General features: G+C 42.0%; 1 protein-coding gene across 1 annotated transcript; it reads left to right on the forward strand.

Annotated features, from left to right (window-relative positions):
- Positions 1–1,184: 1,184 nt before the first annotated feature.
- Positions 1,185–20,436, forward strand: LOC140769899 (senescence-specific cysteine protease SAG39-like). The gene is made up of 4 exons (XM_073110788.1): positions 1,185–1,215; positions 19,046–19,290; positions 19,328–19,421; positions 19,857–20,436. Exons 1-4 carry the CDS (start codon positions 1,185–1,187, stop codon positions 20,417–20,419), a joined length of 933 nt encoding a protein of 310 aa, XP_072966889.1. The 3' UTR covers positions 20,420–20,436.
- The last annotated feature ends 261 nt before the right edge of the window (positions 20,437–20,697 follow it).

Here is a 20,697-nt window from a genome sequence, read left to right on the forward strand (position 1 = left end):
ACATCCCTTAACTAAAAAAAGGAGTGTACTTTAACAAAACTTAGGTATCAACCCATACAAAAAGCCTACTTGCCTTTCGCCATTCCCAAATCTCACCGAGCCTTCTCATTGCCCCTGTGCCCTCCTATTGCCTTCTTCCATAGCCAGTGTCCCCTTCTGTTGTTGCCACCTTTCCCTGTCGTCATCGCTTCCTCCTTTTGTCATCGTCTCTCCTCATCATTCTTACTTCCTCGTTCCATCATCGTTGTTGTCGCCATTTCGTACCACTCCTCATGGAACGTTGTTGTCGCCATTTGGTACCACTCCTCCCCTACCACGACTACGTTGTTTATAGTCTTCTATAGATTAGTTGGATCTTATGTGTTATTTCTTTCCATTGTCTAAGAAAGTTCATATTATTTTTCTAGAACTTTGCCATAAAACTTATAGTGTAACTAGCTATTCTCATTCTAATAATTGTTTGCATTCTTGTGTGCACATCCACCCATAATGTACCATTTTAACCATATCAATTTTATTATTATTTTTGTTTAAACAAGTCTATTAGGAAGACTAAGCTCTGATTTGTATGACCCATCTACTTCTATTGCTTATATTGAAAAAACTAAACACTTATTAGATGAAGAACGTTACTAATGGGACCAATTTACATATTAAAATATTAGAATGATATACGCACAAACAAAACAAATTTAATGTGGAAAAACCTTTTTCAACTAGGGTGAAAAAATATACCTCTTCTATGAGGTAAAACTAAATACAATAAAATTAGCGGTTACAAGAACACTTATAAATCAATTGCTATTACTTGCAATCGTCACGATAGTGTGTTGCTTTACTCCTCTTAATACATCGCCTAAGGTAGTAGCTCAACCTCAATGACCCTTGAGACAATCTCAAGTATCTTCTTCAATGTTGGACTAAATGAGCATGAGATGACTCCAGTATCTTCAAGCTTCTAGCATTTTCAAAAGCATCTCTCTCTTCTCTCTAGTGTAGTTCAATGTAATTTATTGTAATGTTTACCTTTGTAACCCCACAAAACAACTCTAAATTCAAAGTCAGAACTGGATTCTAACTCGCAAACAGAAACTTAGGGTTATCGTGGATCTCTAAAGTTAATATGTAACTTAAGATCAAACGGTTAGATGGTCGAATACTTTTGAGATTGAGATAGATTCGGGATGGAGGATGAATCTATCAGGGATGGATCAGGTAAAGGGGAGGCCGAAGAGGCGTGGTGGTGAACGGCCTAGGGTTAAGGCAAGGTGGTGGAAATGACAATGGTGGAAGTCGACGTAGTCGGTAGGAAAGGGATAGAGAAGAAGTAAGGATGTTCCTTAGAGTCAAGGGGGTTCAGCTAGACGAAGAGGAAGGCAGCAATAAAGATCCTAGATGAAAGTTAGGGTTCCAAAGCTTAGAGGTAATCGAATAAGAAGGAAGGAGACGATCTTGCAAATTAATTTCAATAATCCAAGAAAAAAATTCACGTGCGTACCACATATATTTATAAGTGGCTCCTCGACTCAGCTAGACTTAGCAATAAGATCAAAAAGGCATGAGTCCTATTGCTCAACATAAGTAAAAATAATAAAATAAAACACCTGATCTAGGAACCTCGTCGTCGAGCATTCGAACGGGCCTTGAGGGCATTCGAACCCTCCATCCCGAGACTTGCTCCTTTGACTGACTGGAACCTTTATTTTTTTTTCTGCAAACAAACTATTAGTAACAGTTATGCCTATAAAAGTGCTTCTCAAGTTGCCATTTTATATTCCTATAAAAATAGCCTCTAGAAAAAAATAATTTGGACTAGTGAGAGCAAACTTAACAAAACTGTTTGAACTAGATCTAGAGCATTTGAACAGCTTAAATTTCCACATCACATTCCAAAAGCTCATATGAATGGGTTTCTAACATTTGAAGGCTTTAGTCATCCGTTCGAATGTCTTTCCCACGTTGGACATAGTTAACTCTCTAGAAAATCTTGTTCGAACGTCTTTCTCACATTTGATAGCCACTAGCTCTCTGCTGATACATTCATCAAGTTGTGCATATCACATTCGAAAGGGTTTAAGGCTTCTAGTGTGGGTGCAAGAGATTCTCGACTCGTGGTGAATCGATTTGCATCAAAGGAAGGTTAAAAGAGGTATTTTGAGAAGTTTTCTATGTGTCTTCAATGTTAACTATCTAGTTTATGTTGTATGGCTATTCTTCAGCTTTTGTCTAAGCTTTCACACTTATTTTGTTATTATCAAATCTTCCACACTTATGTGCATTTGGTATAGTAGTTTAAGTGTTTGTAGGGTTTTTCTACTATCAAAGCATGTGCCTTGGTCTAATGGGATGTTTGTAACCATGGAATCAATGTACTTAGCAGAGTTTTTGGTTTTGTCATAAAATTGCCAAAGGGGGAGTTGTTAGCACTTGTAATTAGCTAATTTATAACAAAACAAAACCCTATAAGTTAACTATGTTAGGTTTTTATTTGTTGGCAATTATGTACAAAATATTCTAAGTGTATTTTTTCATGTATATGAGCTTTTCACAAGTCTAGAATATCTCTGGTGTGAAGAATTGCAAGATCATTGGAGAAAAGCCGTCGCGTTCACACCGCGTTCACAAACGCGTTCGAACGCGAAAACTGCGTTCACACAGACAGAGAGCCGCGTTCACAAGCACGTTCGAACGCGGGCACTGCGTTCACACAGACAGAGAGCCGCGTTCACAAGCGCGTTCGAACGCGGGCACTGCGTTCACACAGACAGAGAGCCACATTCACAAACGCGTTCAAACGCGGGTACTACGTTCACACAGACCGAGAGTAGCGTTCACAAACGCGTTCGAACGCAACCTGAAGAATTCAAGCTGTCGCGTTCGAACGCATTTGGGCCCGTTCGAACGCACTTGAGATTAAGTCAGGCCGTTCGAACGCACCTGGGCCGCGTTCGAACGCACCTATGAAGTTTGCAATTTATTGGATTTTTGTGAGTACGGATAAGACTCAGATTTGGCTCTATCTTGAAGATCATATATATGGATTGTGAAACCCTAACTCTAGGGTGGTTGAAGAAGATTATTCAAGAAGACTTTTTGGAGGCTACATTGTTTCTTCAACAAAACAAGGTCCTTCGCATCTACAAATCTTTATCTTTCGTCTTAAGGGCTATCTAGACGAAAGATCAATCTCGAGGGCTACTAAGATTGAGCTTCAATCACAAGAAGCAGTGAATCGTGGGTTCTAGCGATCAAGACTGAGAGAACAAAGTTGTTTAGATCGACGGGTTGTTTTGTGAGTCAGTCTTGTAACTGCTACTATCATAGTGATTGGTTTTGATCCGAGTTTGGATCCGTGGTTTTTTTCCCGTTTTGGGTTTTTCCACGTTAAAATCTTGGCGTTCATCTCTACTTTCATTCTTAATATTTCTTCGATCTTTTACTTAAGCGAACGAGCGATATTATTGCCTAGTGTTTAGATACATACGTGTGTCTGGGATTTTTTCATATACTAGCCTAGATGAAAAACAAATTCTAATAATAAATAATTCCAAGTTGACTACTTTTTCCATAAACAAGTTCCAATAGTAGATGAAAAACAAGTTCCAAAAATCCTAAACAAATTTTATTATGACTCAATTTATCTGTCGCGCATTCGAATGCCCCTAATTGCGTTCTAGTGCCTAAAAACATGGCTCTAGATGTGCAAATGCGAATCAGACACATGCGTTCGAACGCACCTAGCAAAAGTTATCTTATTTTCCAAAAACATATATAGAAAATGATACAATTTGAAGCAGTTTAAGTATTTTTTTCATACTACTCCAACTGTGTTTGACCATTTTAATGACACTTTGATGTTAAAATCCTTCTTTGTTACGATCACGAATTGGGCGTCCATAGAACGTATCGAATCTAACTGTTAGATCTTGAATATGGTGGATGAGTGGTTAGATTGAGGATGATTATGGAGAATTAGGGATGAATGGTGGAGATGGAATGGTTATGAATGGTAGATGAAATTTGATGGAAGGGGATAGGGAAGATATGAAAGGATAGTTAAGGAAATCTAGAAAAGAATTCGAAATAGATGATGATTGAGATCTTATTTGGATCTAAATATAGCCGTATTTTTCGAGTTGATTTACCGATGATTCGACCGTTAGATACTTATCAGATTTGGACGGAAGATAGATCTCTGAGTCAGCTTTCTGGAATGGGGTTGTGGGATTTGGGGCGATATGTGAATTATCAAGGTTTTATCAAATACTGTGCTGGATCAGAATAGATCTAGAGGTGGATATTTTGAAATAAATTCTGATCGATCTAAACCGTTCAAAAGATCTGATATTCTGAAAAGTTGTTCCCCTAGAAGTCAAGGATCCAACAAAATTGAAATTAGGTTGATCGGATTAGTAGATCAAGAGTTGTTATGCAAATATTGATCGAAGGTCAAATGGTTGTGAGATGGACGTGAAAGGAGGAACCTAAGGATAGACAGGATAGAGGTTGTCCATGGATGGTGGAAGGCCTATGGGCGTGAGGAAGACCTTAGGACGTGGAGGAGGTGAATGAGATAGTGTAGGCTAGATCGGGGTGTTGCGCAAGGCAAAGAAGATGAGGGAGAAGAGGGTCGGCTCTTAGGGTCAAAAGGGAACAACTAGTTGAATATGGGATAGAGGGACATAACCATGATAAATCAAGTTCTAGACTGATAGAAGGGAGAGAAGTGGGCTCAAGCCAAAAGTTTCATAATAATTCATCTATGATCCTCAAGTGAAGACCAGCCCTCCTATTTATAGAAGAGAGATACAAGTGGGCTTAACACATTACCTATTGTAGCACTAAATTAAAATAAATACAATAAGTAAATAAGCAAATAGAGTGGAAAACTGTATGGAGGGCAGTCCAATACCCTTCGAGTGGACCAACTTGGCTTAAGGCCCATCTTCTAGACCGACCCAACTCACTCGGATCATATCAATCTTCCACTTCAGTATTCTTTATCAAATATCTCATAATTTGTCATAACTTGTGCGTATGTCTTTAAATATAATTTACCAATTACATAAGTACTAATAAAACCTAACAAAATCTCTCCCTTTAGTAATTTGTGATAAAACATAATTTTCTAAAATACAAAATATCTACCCATAACAATCTATACATCCTAATAGAGCATAGCACAAATTTTGTTTGCTATTAAATATCCTACACAATTTCAATATTCATACTAAGTAAAATGCATTTGAGGCTATAAAAACAAATTAAGTAATCCATAACAAACTAAATTGAAATTAGAAGCACCATAATATATCACTTTCCCCATTTGTCATTAATTGACAAAAAAGACAATCATGCTCCTGTAAAAATTATAGTCTATTTCACATTATTTTTCATTCAATAAATTTCAAAAATGCACAAAAATATTCTAATGTCAACGTTAGCAAAGATTAGGTATTATAGAAAGTTTGGGGTTGGATGTTTTAGTGAGTTTGGACCTAGTCTCATAACAATTCAGTCTTCCACTTGTTGGAATGCTGAAGTTCCCATATACCACTGTGTCATCTCCTCCTAGCATTACGTTCGTTGTTCCTGCAATTATCGGTCTGGATGTATTTTGGAACTCAAGTATGACCACACATGCCTTTTCCAGTGATTTCTACTGGATATTGAACATGATCTTTTTTTACAATATGAAGCCTAAAGGGGCTATGTTAAATTACTTATTTGAGCTATTTTAGCAATGTTTTCATCTAGCTTAGGTTGTCTTATTTGTCAATTTCAGACAAAAGGAAGTGTGGTCTTTGTGATGACTTTTGGTGTTTTAGTGTGTGATGAATTTTGGTGTGTAATGACTGTGTTATGCTTGACATTGTGTTTTAAATGTTTATGAATATGTTTATGGATGCTTACGAATGATTATATACAATATGCTGTTTTAAATGTTAACTATGTAGTTCATGTTGTATTGCTATTATTCAATGTTTCTCCAAGTTTTCAAACTTATTCTATTATTATCAAATCCTCCACACTTACATGCATTTGGTATAGTAGTTTTAGTGTTTCAGAGTTTTTCTACTATCAAAGCATATGCCTTAGTCTAATAGTATGTTTATATCCAATGAATATACTTAATGGAGTTTTTGGTGTTCTCATGAAATCGTCAAAGAGGGAGTTTGTTAATACTTATAATTGGCTAATTTGTGACAAACAAAACCCTATATGTTATAACTAGTTAGATTTTATTGAAAAGACAAAAGCATAGATTGGATCTAAAAGAACCTCTCTAGTTCAAACGGGATCATTTCATTCGGAAGTATTCATCCCACGAAATTTCATTTCCATAAGTGTTGGAAACCTATTCAAATGGTTTTCTGGAACACTGTTTATTTTGAACGTAATATGCGTGAAACACCCAAACCTCTAAATACACGTGTAAAACGCGTGGGTAAATCCCTCCATGCAGTGCATTACATGACCTATCAGTACGAGAAGTTCACAAGACACACAACAACACAAATTCACAATAAATAAACTCAACTATAAGAGTCTGGATACAAGTTTTTTAGGCCATAACAAGCCTTCTATATACACATCCAAAATACAATACTAAAGTCCAAAATACATCATCAATCATAATGCCTTCGCAGGGACTTAATACAACTAATAGACATACCGAAAAGAAAGACAGCTACTTCTCGCTACTCGCATCTACGTCCTCTAGCTCTGAAATAATGCACCAAGAGGTGGTGAGCTTACAGCCCAGAGAGTAGGATCCATACCATCTAAAATAATGAAATGGCATGTGTATATACATTGTATGCCTATATTTGCTAGCAATAATAATATGCTTGTTGAGATGGCTTAACATGAGTTACTAAATTAATGCAATCGATAAAGATTATCAGTCACTATCCTGGAACATGCTAGTTCCTAACGTATCAAGATAAGTCCACATAGATATAAAGCTTGATACAATCTCTTATTTGTACACATCTCAATAATCGTGTTTACATGCTATGTATAGCAATAAAAGAGTAGTTTAGTCATCTCATGCCTACCAAAGCATTAATCATACTTATCATCGTTCATCGAGCTATTCACCACACTGGGTAAATACTCTCAAGAAACAATCATCCATCACGTAACCATCCATCATCTCATATATCAAGGGGGGCTATATACACATCTAGTGATAATACCACCTACATATGTATGGCGACACTACAAGTTACCGGTTGTCTGTGGTCATCAGACTAAGGACCCCGGTTGTAAGCCCATATCTCACTCTCTCTAAATCATCACCGCCCTCAGCGGGAGAATTGGGAGCCCTCAGCTTATCAATGGACGCCCTAACCCTACGTCGTTCCCGTTTTATAATCATGTTCTTCTATCATCATAATCTAGTCCTGACTATACAGTATAACTACCTGAATGCCAGACAGGCTCCCGACCTCAGGTGTAGGCCTAATAGTATAGTTATATAAAATACACTCTACTCTTAACCCTGGGCTGAGTGAGTAAGGGTACTGCTTAGTCAGAAATCGACTACTAATGATAGGTGAAAGTGGTGTAGTGTCTATGAGTGTATAAAGTATGTCATAGTCATCATGATCGTTGAATTCTATATTCACAACAGATATATATATATATGCAAGGGTATATCATACAGAATACATATAGAGCACTATAACACTAATGCTTATGCTACATTAACATTCTCATAATATCATGATGAGCAAGTTATCAATAACTGCATATGTAAAGATATAACATGGTATACTAAATGCATGTATTAATACCGATATTTCCTACAGTGTCATGACAGGTATAGTGACTGTAATTACATTATTCTATATTTGTATAACTCTACTCGCCTGGGGGGTCTCCATAATATACTAAATCTCATCAGCTAGCCTGCTCCTCTGGAATCCCAAAATCCTCCTCACACGATGTCAATCTTATTATTTCACGCAAGTAACACGTAAGATTAGCAAACCAATAGAATTAATTATCTTATTAGAGTATTTATGTTTAGTCATATACATGAGTCAAGAGTCTCCTAGGGCGAGTCCTATGTTATCATAAAATTCACATGATAATAAATTGTTATTACGGGGGGTTAGGCTAATTAAATCAGGTGGAAATAGATAAATAGGGTTATAGGGTTCAAATGGCCCCAAATGGGCTAGGCTAGAGATATTGGGTTAGGCTCAAACCTAACCCAATAGGCAAGAGGGCAGCCCACCTAAGCCTAAGTTGGTGGGCTGCGTCCTGCAGCCACCAACACCTATCTCCCCCATCTCCTTCGAGGGAGGGAGACAGAGGGGACGAGAAGCGGAGTCTCGGCGCTGTCAGTAGCATGCCCTCAGGTCGGCGCCTCGCGACCTACGCCGGGAAGGAAGGGAAGAAAAGCAAGTGGAGGAAAAGAGGAGGTGGCGGCTCGGCTCGACGGGCGTAACCCACACCCCAGAGGAGTCACCGCTCGTCCTCCCCGCCTATAGGGGAGCGGGAGAAGCTCGCCCCGCGGCTGGGGTGGCCGACGAGGCGATCTCCATGGCCAGCGGCCATGGAGGTCCCTCCTCCCAACCCAAAGGCCCGAAGCCCGTCCAGAGAGCCCCTTCCCCGGAGCTCTCGGACCGACGGCCAGACGTGGGGTTCTTGACCGCCGAGGATGATTAACTATTGAATTTAAACTGGGCTGGGGCTTACTGCGATCTACGCGCTCGGCTTTGTTGGCTTCGGGGCTTCGACAGCTCCGGCGTCGGCAACCCACGAGAGAGGGAGAGAGGTAGCGAGGTGGAGGAAATGGTGCGATCAAGGAGGGGAAGATGGGGATTAATGGAGGTGGGGGGAGGGTAGCGTGCACAGCAAGGGAAGGGGAAGAATAAGGAGAAGAGAGGACGAGGGGGGGGGGGGGGGTAAATTGGGGTGTTACAATGCGTGACTTGATAAAACTTATCAACTGAGAGCAAGTAGCTATCCCAATGTGGGAAAGACATTCAAACAAGATTTTTTCAGAAAACTCATTATGTCCAATGTGGGATAAGCGTTCAAATGAAATTTTTAATAAAGCTCATTATGTCCAACATGGGATAGACGTTTGAATGAGATTTTCAAAGAGTTCACTATGTCTAACGTAGGAAAGGCATTCAAACAAATGGCTAAAGAGATCAAACGTTGAAAACCCGTACAAATGTGTTTTTGGAACGTAATGTGGAACTTCACCCTATTCGAATGCTCTAGATTTGGTTTGAACTATTTTGTTAAGTTCACACTCATTGATCCAAATTAGGTATTTTTGGAAGCTATATTTCTAGCGATATAAAAGGGCAACTTAAAAATGTGAGGAGAAAGAGATGCTCTTGCAGATGCTAGAAGCTTGAAGATATTAGAGTCATGTCCAAGATTAAAGAAGATATTTGATATTGCCTCAATGGTCACCGAGTTTAAGCTACAACCATTAGAGTCAACAAAGTTAGGGACCAAGCATAAGAGACGGTGTATTGAGGGGAGTCAAGCAAAATACTATCATTACGATTGTGGGTAATAGCAATTAATTTGTAAGTATTCTTGTAATCGCTAAATTCATAATAGTTGGTTTTACTTCATAAAAAAGGCAAATGGTTTTCTCACCATTGGATGAAAAGAGTTTACCATGTCAAATTTGACTTGTATGTGAATGTTTCACTCTAATATTTTAATTCGTAAATGGTTCCATTAGTAGTGTTTTTCGTCTAGTTCATTGACAAGAGGCTCCTTAGGAAGATTGGGCTCGAGTCAGAACCCACGGAAGGGTTCGATGTGACAATTGGAGATGGCACCAGATTGGGAGCAGATTTTATTTGTGGAGGTGTGGAATTGAAGGTGCAAGGCCAAATTTTCACATTGGATCTCTATTCGTTGGCCTTGCAAGGTGTCGATATTGTTTTGGGAACCCAATGGCTTCGAAGCTTGGGGCTCGTGACATTTGATTTTACAAGCCTCACATTGACATTTTGGAGAAATAACCAGAGAGTGCTGCTGGATGGAAGTAAACCGCTGCTTGGACATCCAAACGAAAGGGACGCAAGGGAGCTCGCTTCTTTCTCAGCACCCACCTTTCCTTTCTTCTCAGATCTGCGGAGAGCCAGTGCAGAGGATAGTGAGCTAGTCCGACTCATGGAGGAGTAGAGAGAGAACCCCTCAAGCAATCTCGAGCACGAGGAGCGCGATGGGTTAGTACTAAAGCACGGGCAAATCAAGGTACCCCGGAACGAAGAGCTACGGAGACTATTGATGGCACACTTCCATGATACTCCTATAGCAGGTCATGAAGGGGTATTACGTACCTACAAACGGCTGGCCCAAAACTCTACATGGACAGCGATGAAGACGGACGTGAAGAAGTATGTGCGTGAATGTCAAATCTGCCAACGAGTCAAATCGGAGGCACTCAAGCCCAGCGGGCTGCTGCAACCACTGCCTATACCGGAGCGTATTTGGGAGGATGTATCTATGGACTTCATTGAGGGGCTGTCGGAGGTTCGAGGACAATCGGTGGTGTTTGTTGTGGTGGATAGACTGAGCAAGTATGCTCATTTCATAGCATTGTCTCACCCGTTTTCAACGAAAAGGGTTACTGAAATTTTTGTTCGGGAAGTAGCACGCTTGCATGGGATGCCTAGGACGATCGTGTCAGACCGGGATCGCATCTTCATCAGCGAGTTTTAGTCCGAGTTCTTCAGATTGCAAGGGACTCAAATCAACCTTAGTTCAGCTTATCACCCCGAGACGGATGGCCAAACCGAGGTGGTGAATCGTGGACTAGAGCAATACTTGCGATGCTTTGTGGCGGACCGACCAAAGGATTGTGATACGATTCGGACTTCACCGACGTCGTCTCGAGTTTGGATTGAGTTTTAGGATAAGATTGAGTTTTAGGATAAGATTGAGTTTTAGGATAAGATTGTGTTTTAGGATAACATTGTGTTTTAGGATAAGATTGAGTTGTTGGTTAGCCTATAAAAGTATGTGTAGGGCAACCAAAATTATTATTGATTATTGAGAATTGAGTTTGCCTTGCCTCCTTCATCTTCTTCGCTCCCGTTCCCTCAATCTCCCCGGCGACGCCGCTTCTAATCTCCCTCGACAGGCCAATCACCCTAGTCCCTTAGGAGTGGCCCTCTTCTCCCCCTTCTTCCAATTTATCCATCGCTATCCCTAACCTTTCCATCATCCATAACCCTTCCACCATCACTTTTACACCGGTGCCACCCCATCAACACCGGCCCTCCACAATCCACCATTACCTAGGATTTCGTGCCTTCATCCACGGAATCCAAAACAGAGTATCCTGACGTTCGTCCACTAAACGAACGATATTTCGAGATCCCCATCTCCGATTCGCCTGAAACTAGATCCGTTGGAAAGCTCTTTTCCGGGCCTACAACATATCAAAATTTCACAGCGATCCAACGGCGGGATATTTCGGGATCTGATCTCAAAGTTCCATGCAAGATCGTATAAATCTTGAATCAAAGCCATAGCACCAAAAGAGGGTTCGTATCAATCTGGTATCAGAGCCTATAGCCGAGGAAGGATCGTAACAAGCTGGTATCAGAGCCACCGTTCCTCGGACAAGCGCTTCCAATGACGATCACTCGATCTAATAGGAATACGGAAGAACCTAGCGTTCTATCCATGTTGGGGTCTATTTCCAAACAGATTGCCATCAACAAGCAAATAATGATGGAGATGATGCAGGAAATACGGGCATGGACGAAACCTTTTTCAACAAGCAAGGCAATCACAAGACAGCATTGGGAACCCTCCACAACATACCCAACATCCTCCACGGCCTCCCCGTTCATCACAAAAATAGGGGAAAGTTCGGCTATCCGGCAAGATCGAGATTCTACACCTCGACCCATGGTCAGCCGCAACGAACTGCCACCGGCTACAATGAGATCCTCAACCATTGTAGCAGCCCTCGGAACCTCCACATCTTCCCATGCACCGGAGACCTTGTCGACAAATCGCGAAGTGCTGGCTACGCCACACCTGGTCGCTGGATATCCCCCATCAGGAATCCTCATCGGTGGTGAAGGAGATGATCCGAAACCGCGAATTTCGACACTTGGGCTGCCTTTCACCAGCTCCCTTTGCAACCACCGTGAGTCGGCAACTAAGAAGAAATCGCATATGGCCTCCAGCGATCTTCTACCATTCTCCTCGGTCAATCGACAGTCGACCACGACAGCTTCGTCACCGGTGATGACGTTGCAGCTCCCTGCCAAGCTACAACTCAAAGGAAAAGGCCACGATCTTCCACCCATGGCAGCTGAAGGTGCAGATGTGGCTGGACATCGAGGAGAAGAAGTTGAGGAGCAACAACACGTGGAGGACACGAAGGCCGAAATCTCCCTCGACGCCTATTCGGGGACAGCCGCGCCAAAGACCTTGCGGGTGAACGGTGTAATCAAGAAAACCACAGTGAGAATCTTGATTGACACTGGGTCCACCCACAACTTCATTGACATGAGGCTCCTTAGGAAGATTGGGCTCGAGTCGGAACCCACGGAAGGGTTCGATGTGACGATTGGAGATGGCACCACCTTGCGAGCAGATTCTATTTGTGGAGGTGCAGAATTGAAGGTGCAAGGCCAAACTTTCACATTGGATCTTTATCCATTGGCCTTGCAAGGTGCCGATATTGTTTTAGGGACCCAATGGCTTCGGAGCTTGGGGCCCGTGACCTTTGATTTTACAAGCCTCACATTGACTTTTTGGAGAGATGATCAGAGAGTGTTGTTGGATGGAAGTAAACCGCTGCTTGAACTTCCAAAAGAAAGGGGGCTCGCTTCTTTCTCGGCACCCACTTTTCCTTTCTTTTCAGATCTACGGAGAGCCAGTGCAGAGGATAGTGATCTGGTCCGACTCATGGAGGAGTTGAGAGAGAACCCCTCAAGCAACCCCGAGCACGAGGAGCGCAATGGGTTAGTACTAGAGCACGGGCGAATCAAGGTACCCCGAAACGAAGAGCTACGGAGGCTATTGATGGCACACTTCCATGATACTCCTATAGCAGGTCATGAAGGGGTATTACGTACTTACAAGCGGCTGGCCCAAAACTGTACTTGGACTGGGATGAAGACGGACGTGAAGAAGTATGTGCGTGAATGTCAAATCTGCCAACGAGCCAAATCGGAGGCACTCAAGCCTAGCGGGCTACTGCAACCACTACCGATACCAGAGCATATTTGGGAGGATATCTCCATGGACTTCATCGAGGGGCTGCCGGAAGTTCGAGGACAATCGGTGGTGTTTGTTGTGGTGGATAGACTGAGCAAGTACGCACATTTCATAACATTGTCTCACCCGTTTTCAGCAAAAAGGGTTGCTGAAATTTTTGTTCGGGAAGTGGCACGCTTGCATGGGATGCCTAGGACGATCGTGTCAGACCGGGATCGCATCTTCATAAGTGAGTTTTGGTCCGAGTTCTTCAGATTGCAAGGGACTCAAATCAATCTTAGTTCAGCTTATCACCCCGAGACGGATGGCCAAACCGAGGTGGTGAATCGTGGACTAGAGCAATACTTGCGATGCTTTGTGGCGGATCGACCAAAGGATTGGGTCAAATTTCTTCCCTGGGCTGAGTGGTCATACAATACCGCTCATCACTCAAGCATTGGCATGACCCCATTTGAGGCGGTTTATGGGCGCACTCCCCCTGTCTTGCGTGCCTACGATAGACTCGCGGCGACGGATAGGACTGAGCTTGACTTGGAGCTTGCTGATCGAGATGAAACATTGAGACGGCTCAAGACTCACCTAGCCACAGCACAAAACCGCATGAAGCAAACGCATGACAAAGGCAGACGTGAGCGAGAATTTGAGGTGGATCAATTGGTGTTCGTTCGAGCTCAACCGTATCGACAATCCACATTGAGGCCAATTTTGAACCAAAAGTTGGGATACAAGTACTATGGTCCGTACCGAGTGCTACAACGAATCGGTCCAGTAGCTTACCGATTGGACCTACCTGAAGGAACCAGGATACATCCCGTCTTCCATGTCTCGGCATTGAAGGCCCAGATCGGGCCTAACCATGTAGTGGGTTCGACCTTACCCGAACCAATGGAGGAAGATGGCTCCAATGAGCCGGTTCGAGTCCTAAGTCATAGGAGAAGACGCCAAGGATCCAGATTAGGGACTGAAGTGCTGATTGAGTGGCTGGGCAAACCTACTGACGAGTCTACATGGGAGCTAGAGACAGACATCATGGATCGCTTCCCAAATTTCAAACCTTGAGGACAAGGTTGCGGAAGCGTGGTGGATTGATACGATTCGGACTTCACCGACGTCGTCTCGAGTTTGGATTGAGTTTTAGGATAAGATTGAGTTTTAGGATAAGATTGAGTTTTAGGATAAGATTGAGTTGTTGGTTAGCCTATAAAAGTATGTGTAGGGCAACCAAAATTATTATTGATTATTGAGAATTGAGTTTGCCTTGCCTCCTTCATCTTCTTCGCTCCCGTTCCCTCAATCTCCCCGGCGACGCCGCTTCTAATCTCCCTCGACAGGCCAATCACCCTAGTCCCTTAGGAGTGGCCCTCTTCTCCCCCTTCTTCCAATTTATCCATCGCTATCCCTAACCTTTCCATCATCCATAACCCTTCCACCATCACTTTTACACCGGTGCCACCCCATCAACACCGGCCCTCCACAATCCACCATTACCTAGGATTTCGTGCCTTCATCCACGGAATCCAAAACAGAGTATCCTGACGTTCGTCCACTAAACGAACGATATTTCGAGATCCCCATCTCCGATTCGCCTGAAACTAGATCCGTTGGAAAGCTCTTTTCCGGGCCTACAACATATCAAAATTTCACAGCGATCCAACGGCGGGATATTTCGGGATCTGATCTCAAAGTTCCATGCAAGATCGTATAAATCTTGAATCAAAGCCATAGCACCAAAAGAGGGTTCGTATCAATCTGGTATCAGAGCCTATAGCCGAGGAAGGATCGTAACAGATTGGGTCAAATTCCTTCCATGGGCTGAGTTGTCATACAATACTGCTCATCACTCTAGCATCAGCATGACCCCCTTTGAGGCGGTTTATGGGCGCACTCCCCCTGTCTTGCGTGCGTACAATAGACTCGCGGCGGCGGATAGGACTGAGCTTGACTTAGAGCTTACTGATCGAGATGAAACATTGAGATGGCTCAAGACTCACCTAGGCACAGCCCAAAACCGCATGAAGCAAACTCATGATAAAGGCCGACATGAGCGAGAATTTAAGGTGGATCAATTGGTGTTCGTTCAAGCTCAACCGTATCGGCAATCCACATTGAGGCCAATTTTGAACCAAAAGTTGGGTTACAAGTACCACGGTCTGTATCGAGTGCTACAACGAATCGGTCCAATAGTTTACCGGTTGGACTTACCTGAAGGAACCAGGTTACATCCGGTCTTCCATGTATCAGCATTGAAGGCCCAGATCGGGCCTAACCATGTGGTGGGTTCGGCCTTACCCGAACCAATGGAGGAAGATGGCCCCACTGAACCAGTCCGAGTCTTAGGCCGTAGGAGAAGACGCCATGGGTCCTGATTAGAGACTGAAGTGTTGATTGAGTGGCTGGACAAACCTACTGACGAGTCTACATGGGAGCTAGAGTCAGATATCATGGATCGCTTCCCAAATTTCAAACCTTGAGGACAAGGTTGCGGAAGCATGGTGGATTGATACGATTCAGACTTCACCGACGTCGTCTCGAGCATGGATTCACTTTAGGAGTGTTTTTATTTTATGTTTTAGTGTTTAATTTCTATTAAAATAAGTTTTCTATAAGTCGCATTCGAACGCGGGTGGAGTGAGTTTGAACGCGGTTTGTGAACGGGGTTGTGAACGTGGAAGAGAGTGCACTGTGCATTCGAACGCGGTGCGTTCGAACACACTGTGAACGCCTGCATCGCGTTTGCAAATACCGAGAGGGGCGTTCGATCGTGCGTTCGAACGCCTGCATCGCGTTCGCAAATCTAGAGGAGTGAACTCGGTGCGTTCGAACGCGGTCAGGCGAGTTCGAACGCGGTCGGTGAAAATTATATTTTTAGGGTTAATTTTGAGTTGTTGGTTAGCCTTTAAAAGGATGGGGATGGCAACCAAAGTTAGAATTGATTATTGATTATTGAGAATTGAGTTTTGCCTTGCCTCCTTCGTCTTCTTCGCTCCCGTTCTCTTAATCCCCGGCGACGCCGCTTCTAACCTCCTTCGACTGGCCAATTACCCTAGTCCCTAGTGGTGGCCCTCTCCTCCCCCTTCTTCCAATCTATCCAACACTTGCCCTAACCCTTCCATCAACTATAACCCTTCCACCACCACTTTTTACCGGTGCCACCCCATTAACGCCGGTCCACCTTCAACCACCATTACCTAGGATTACGTGCCTCCATTCACGGATCCAAAACAGACCACCCGACCTTCGTCCACTAATCGGGCGATATCTCGTGATCCCCATATCCGATTCACCTAAAACTATATTTGTTGGAAAGCACTTTTCGGGGTCTACAACATATCAAAGTTTCACATCGATCTGACGGCGACATATTTTGGGATCTTATTTCAAAGTTCCGTGCCAGATCTAGTCCAGATCAAGAAATTGGAAGAGATCGAACCTTAGCCTAAGGGGAGATCGTATCAATTTGGTATCAGAGCTCCATAGCCCGAGGCGTGATCGTATCAGCGTGATCGAATTAAAACTGATCAGCTGCATCAACAAAGGGATACTAGAATCAAGAATGGAGTGACTTGGATAGGATCAAGGTTAGACCCTAAAGCCTAGTGGTCTAGTCAAATTGGGGTGAAGTGGCTCAAATATAAGCCCATGATGAATCCAGTAGCATCCTAGTCCAAAGAGGCCCATTGTCGAAGATTTGAGGGTAGTGTGGATATTGAGGAAGCAGATAGTAGCGGTGATTTTGGGAACTAAGTGTTGGAGGTAGTTCAGGGACTACACAAGGCGATGACCTTTTGTTCACGTTACTAGGCTATAAGAAGATATCACCAACACTCCTAGAGCAGTGTAGAAGGTTGAAAGGCTATAGAACGATCCTTTCAAGATCTGAATTGATTGTAGAAAGCAGTTCGTGCAATTGAGAAAAAATATTCACCAAATATTCTCCCGTAGTCAGAAAATTATAATATTAAGTTGGAGTGATACGCAACTTCCTATCTAAGATTTTTGTATTTACGCCCTTTGCAAATTCGAACTGCAGCTAGGACAAAAATACGATAAAGTGGGGGTGAAGGTGGTGATGACGGGTGGAGTGGATGTTAGGGTTATGGATGATAATGGAGATGAGGGTGGATGGTTGATGTAGATTAAGGGATCAAGACGAACGAAAAGAAGTGGCCAAGATTCTAAGGAGGAGGGAGGACTCGACAAACAAGAGAGATTAGAAATTAGATGAGACCTTGCCAACGATAGAGGTGGCTAGTTGGTGAAGGAGGAGGGAGATTAGAGTAGAGGGACTAGAGAGAGGATAGAAGAGGAAAGAAATTAACATTCATTAAGCATAATAATTTTGGCTACCATCCACACCTTTATAGAGGCTAGCCAACAAGCCAAAATAATAATTATTAATCCTAATTCTAGTGTAATTCCTCTGATCGCATTTGAACGCGCCCGACCACATTCGAACACACAAAAGGACTAATACAAGCGTTCAAATACACCCGACTATGTTCGAATGCACATTTCACGTTCTATTTTTTGCGAATTGATGTAGGCGTTCACAAAGGCGTTCAAATGCGACCCCTTCCACGTTCGAACACGACCTATAGAAAATTTATTTTAGTAAAAATAAATAACTTTTATGCAATAAGAAATGACTCTAAAAAGGTGTATCAAAGGCACCCTGATCCAAGCGAGGGAGTATTTTTCACTACTTGCTTTACCAACTTTTGTTCGCAAAATGTTGGTGACTTGTTGTGGTAAAAATGCTGCACTGCTATCTTGAGGAACCATCGGACAGCGATGATCGGAGATAGTGAGGGGTATGAAGTGATTTATGTTCTCATGCTTGGGTGTTTTCCCAATTTGAATTACCAACTAAGCTATTGTAGAGGTTGGTAGTTCAACTTGGGATTAACACTCAACCATCAGAGCTTAAAGAGATGGCAAACTTGGTGACCACCACTAATCGAGGCAGCACCGGACAAACAAACCACAAAGACGGGCAACCGTAGAAGGAGAGCAGGTTGCCATTCGCTATTTGGGCCTACTGTTCACCATTGTCTAGTTTGTCATCTTAAAGAGAGTCAAGGTCCTAAAGGTGAAACCACTGACTTCACACTTTGGGGACAAGGTGATGGAAGAGAGTCAAGGTCCTAAATTTTATGTCTCATTTGTTATTTAGTTGTTTGCTACTTAGAAATTATGTTAGGGAAGTCAGGCTAGTCAAGTCAAGTTAGGATTACTTAATTGTATGAACTAGATTTGAACTTGTTCAAGTCGGCTAGCTGAGTTAGTCTAGGTAGCTAGCCAACAAATCTGATAAGATCAGGAATAATGATGTTACAACAATCTAAAGATCAGTCCAATTCTTCTTAGGGTGGAACTTTCGAAGAGATTTATGGGAGATCTAGCTGTCCAATAAATCTAAAACTTGAGCAAGTTATTCCTCTTGAAGTAAGGAATCCACTGTAGCCATCATCTTCCACAAAACCTAACCATTATTTTCCTATTCTATTAGTTAGTATATTTAATATTTCAAAGGCTGAGTAACTTATTCCATTGCAAGCATCTGTAGGTATAAATTGCTGCCCAGCTACATAGAAGACCGGGCTATATATTGGCTGACAGAATGCATATCGCAAATTAAATATTGATCGTCTATCCTCCAAGCACTATATAAACGCACCTTATCCTAACGAGTCCAATATCGCCAAAAAATTAAGAATTAATCGTTCTACTCTTAATACAGTTGGAGCATCGATCGTGGCTTTTTGGCTCTATTTCTTTTCTCTTTTCCTTGTTATTTGCACGTTATTTGCAGGTCCAGTAGTCTCCGATGGCAGCTATGACGAAACGATGAAGGCGAGTTATGAGCAATGGATGGCTCAATATAAGCGAGTCTACACCAATGCGGAGGAGAAGCAACGTCGTTTCCAGGTGTTTAAGAGGAATGTTGAATACACAGAGTCCTCAAATAATAAACCTGGACAGAGCTACAATCTTACTGTAAACCAGTTTGCGGAATTAACCAATGAGGAATTAATGGTCACTCATGGCGGACTAAAGGTCACAAATGCTTCCAGGCAATCGATGCCGTTTAAAGTACGCAAACTTTTCTGCTTCACCTAGGGTAGATTGGAGGCTCAGAGGTGCAGTGACTGAAGTTAAGAACCAAGGATCATGTGGTAAGGCAATTTGCCGAACAATTCCTTTTCTTTTATTTTTTTCCCCCAGTACTTCAGAGCTAACAAACTGATTTATATATAGAATTGGTTTCCCCTCCAGTATGTACTGCTGGTTTCTTATGAGCTGATCCTTACTCATTACAAATTCTCTGTTCCATTCTTGTTTCAGAAATGTTCCTCAATTCATCCTTTTCTTCCTTTTCATTTGAGAAATATCATTCATTTTTATTCTTTTCCTCCTCTTACTCAGTGCATTTCCTCCTCTTAGTTAAAAACTATACAGTAGTCTCAGATATATCTGTTATAATATATATAACGTTTTAACTTTGTTGACCTTCTTGTAAATTAAATCATGCATGCCATAGAAGAAAGTTTATTGGTTAATTAGTATTTGATTCTATATCTCGTGCTAATGCTAAATGTTGTTTCTCTATAAAATACATATAGCAGCAATTGAAGGAATATTTAAAATCAGGAGAGGAAATCTAATCTCTTTGTCAGAGCAAGAACTAGTGGATTGCGACTTCTTTGATTCTGGTTGTAATGGTGGCTTAATGGACAATGCATTCAACTTCGTCGTACTAAACAGAGGTATCGATTCTGAATCAAACTATCCATATCAAGGATATCAAAGCAATTGCAACGTGAGGAACCTATTGTTGAATCACGTAGCGACCATTAGACGCTATCAAAAGGTGCCTCGCAATAGTGAACCGGCACTCATGAGAGCTGTTGCAAGACAACCAGTGTCAGTTGGAATAGATGCTGGTGGTTCTGATTTCCAATTCTATCATTCTGGTGTCTTCAAAGGTAGTTGTGGGACTAGTCTAAATCATGGAGTTACAGTTGTTGGTTATGGGATAGATAGCGAACGAACAAAGTATTGGATAGTGAAGAACTCATGGGGCAAAGGATGGGGCGACAACGGTTATATTTTGATGCAGAAGGACATAGCTGCACCTGAAGGGTTGTGTGGAATTGCAATGCTGGCCTCATATCCCACGTTGTGAGAAGAAAATGTGTACCAAATACTGGATCCCCATATGTGGTGTGCGAGTTCAACTGTTGTGATTTTAGGAAATATTATTTATTACACATTCATATAGGTAATACTTATATTTATTTATTTATTTATGTTTCTATTAGATTAATAGAGAGATTTGTAAATTATAATCATTATATTTATAGATGTATACTAATATACATATGATATACATTTTAAGCAATTCCAATAATTTATTATATATTATTTTATAATTAATGAAATACTAGGCTTATTTATTTATTT

Source organism: Typha angustifolia, chromosome 11 (assembly GCF_048772165.1).
Source record: "Typha angustifolia cultivar Huaian chromosome 11, ASM4877216v1, whole genome shotgun sequence".
Taxonomy (NCBI): Eukaryota; Viridiplantae; Streptophyta; class Magnoliopsida; order Poales; family Typhaceae; genus Typha; species Typha angustifolia.

Bases quoted from the DNA above. Each gene is read 5' to 3' on its own strand.
- LOC140769899 (XM_073110788.1), top strand. From the start codon at position 1,185: ATGGAGGATGAATCTATCAGGGATGGATCAG. The intron at 1,216-19,045 runs GTAAAGGGGAGG...CGTTATTTGCAG, and splicing joins ATCTATCAGGGATGGATCAG to GTCCAGTAGTCTCCGATGGC. The intron at 19,422-19,856 runs GCCGAACAATTC...AAATACATATAG, and splicing joins ATCATGTGGTAAGGCAATTT to CAGCAATTGAAGGAATATTT.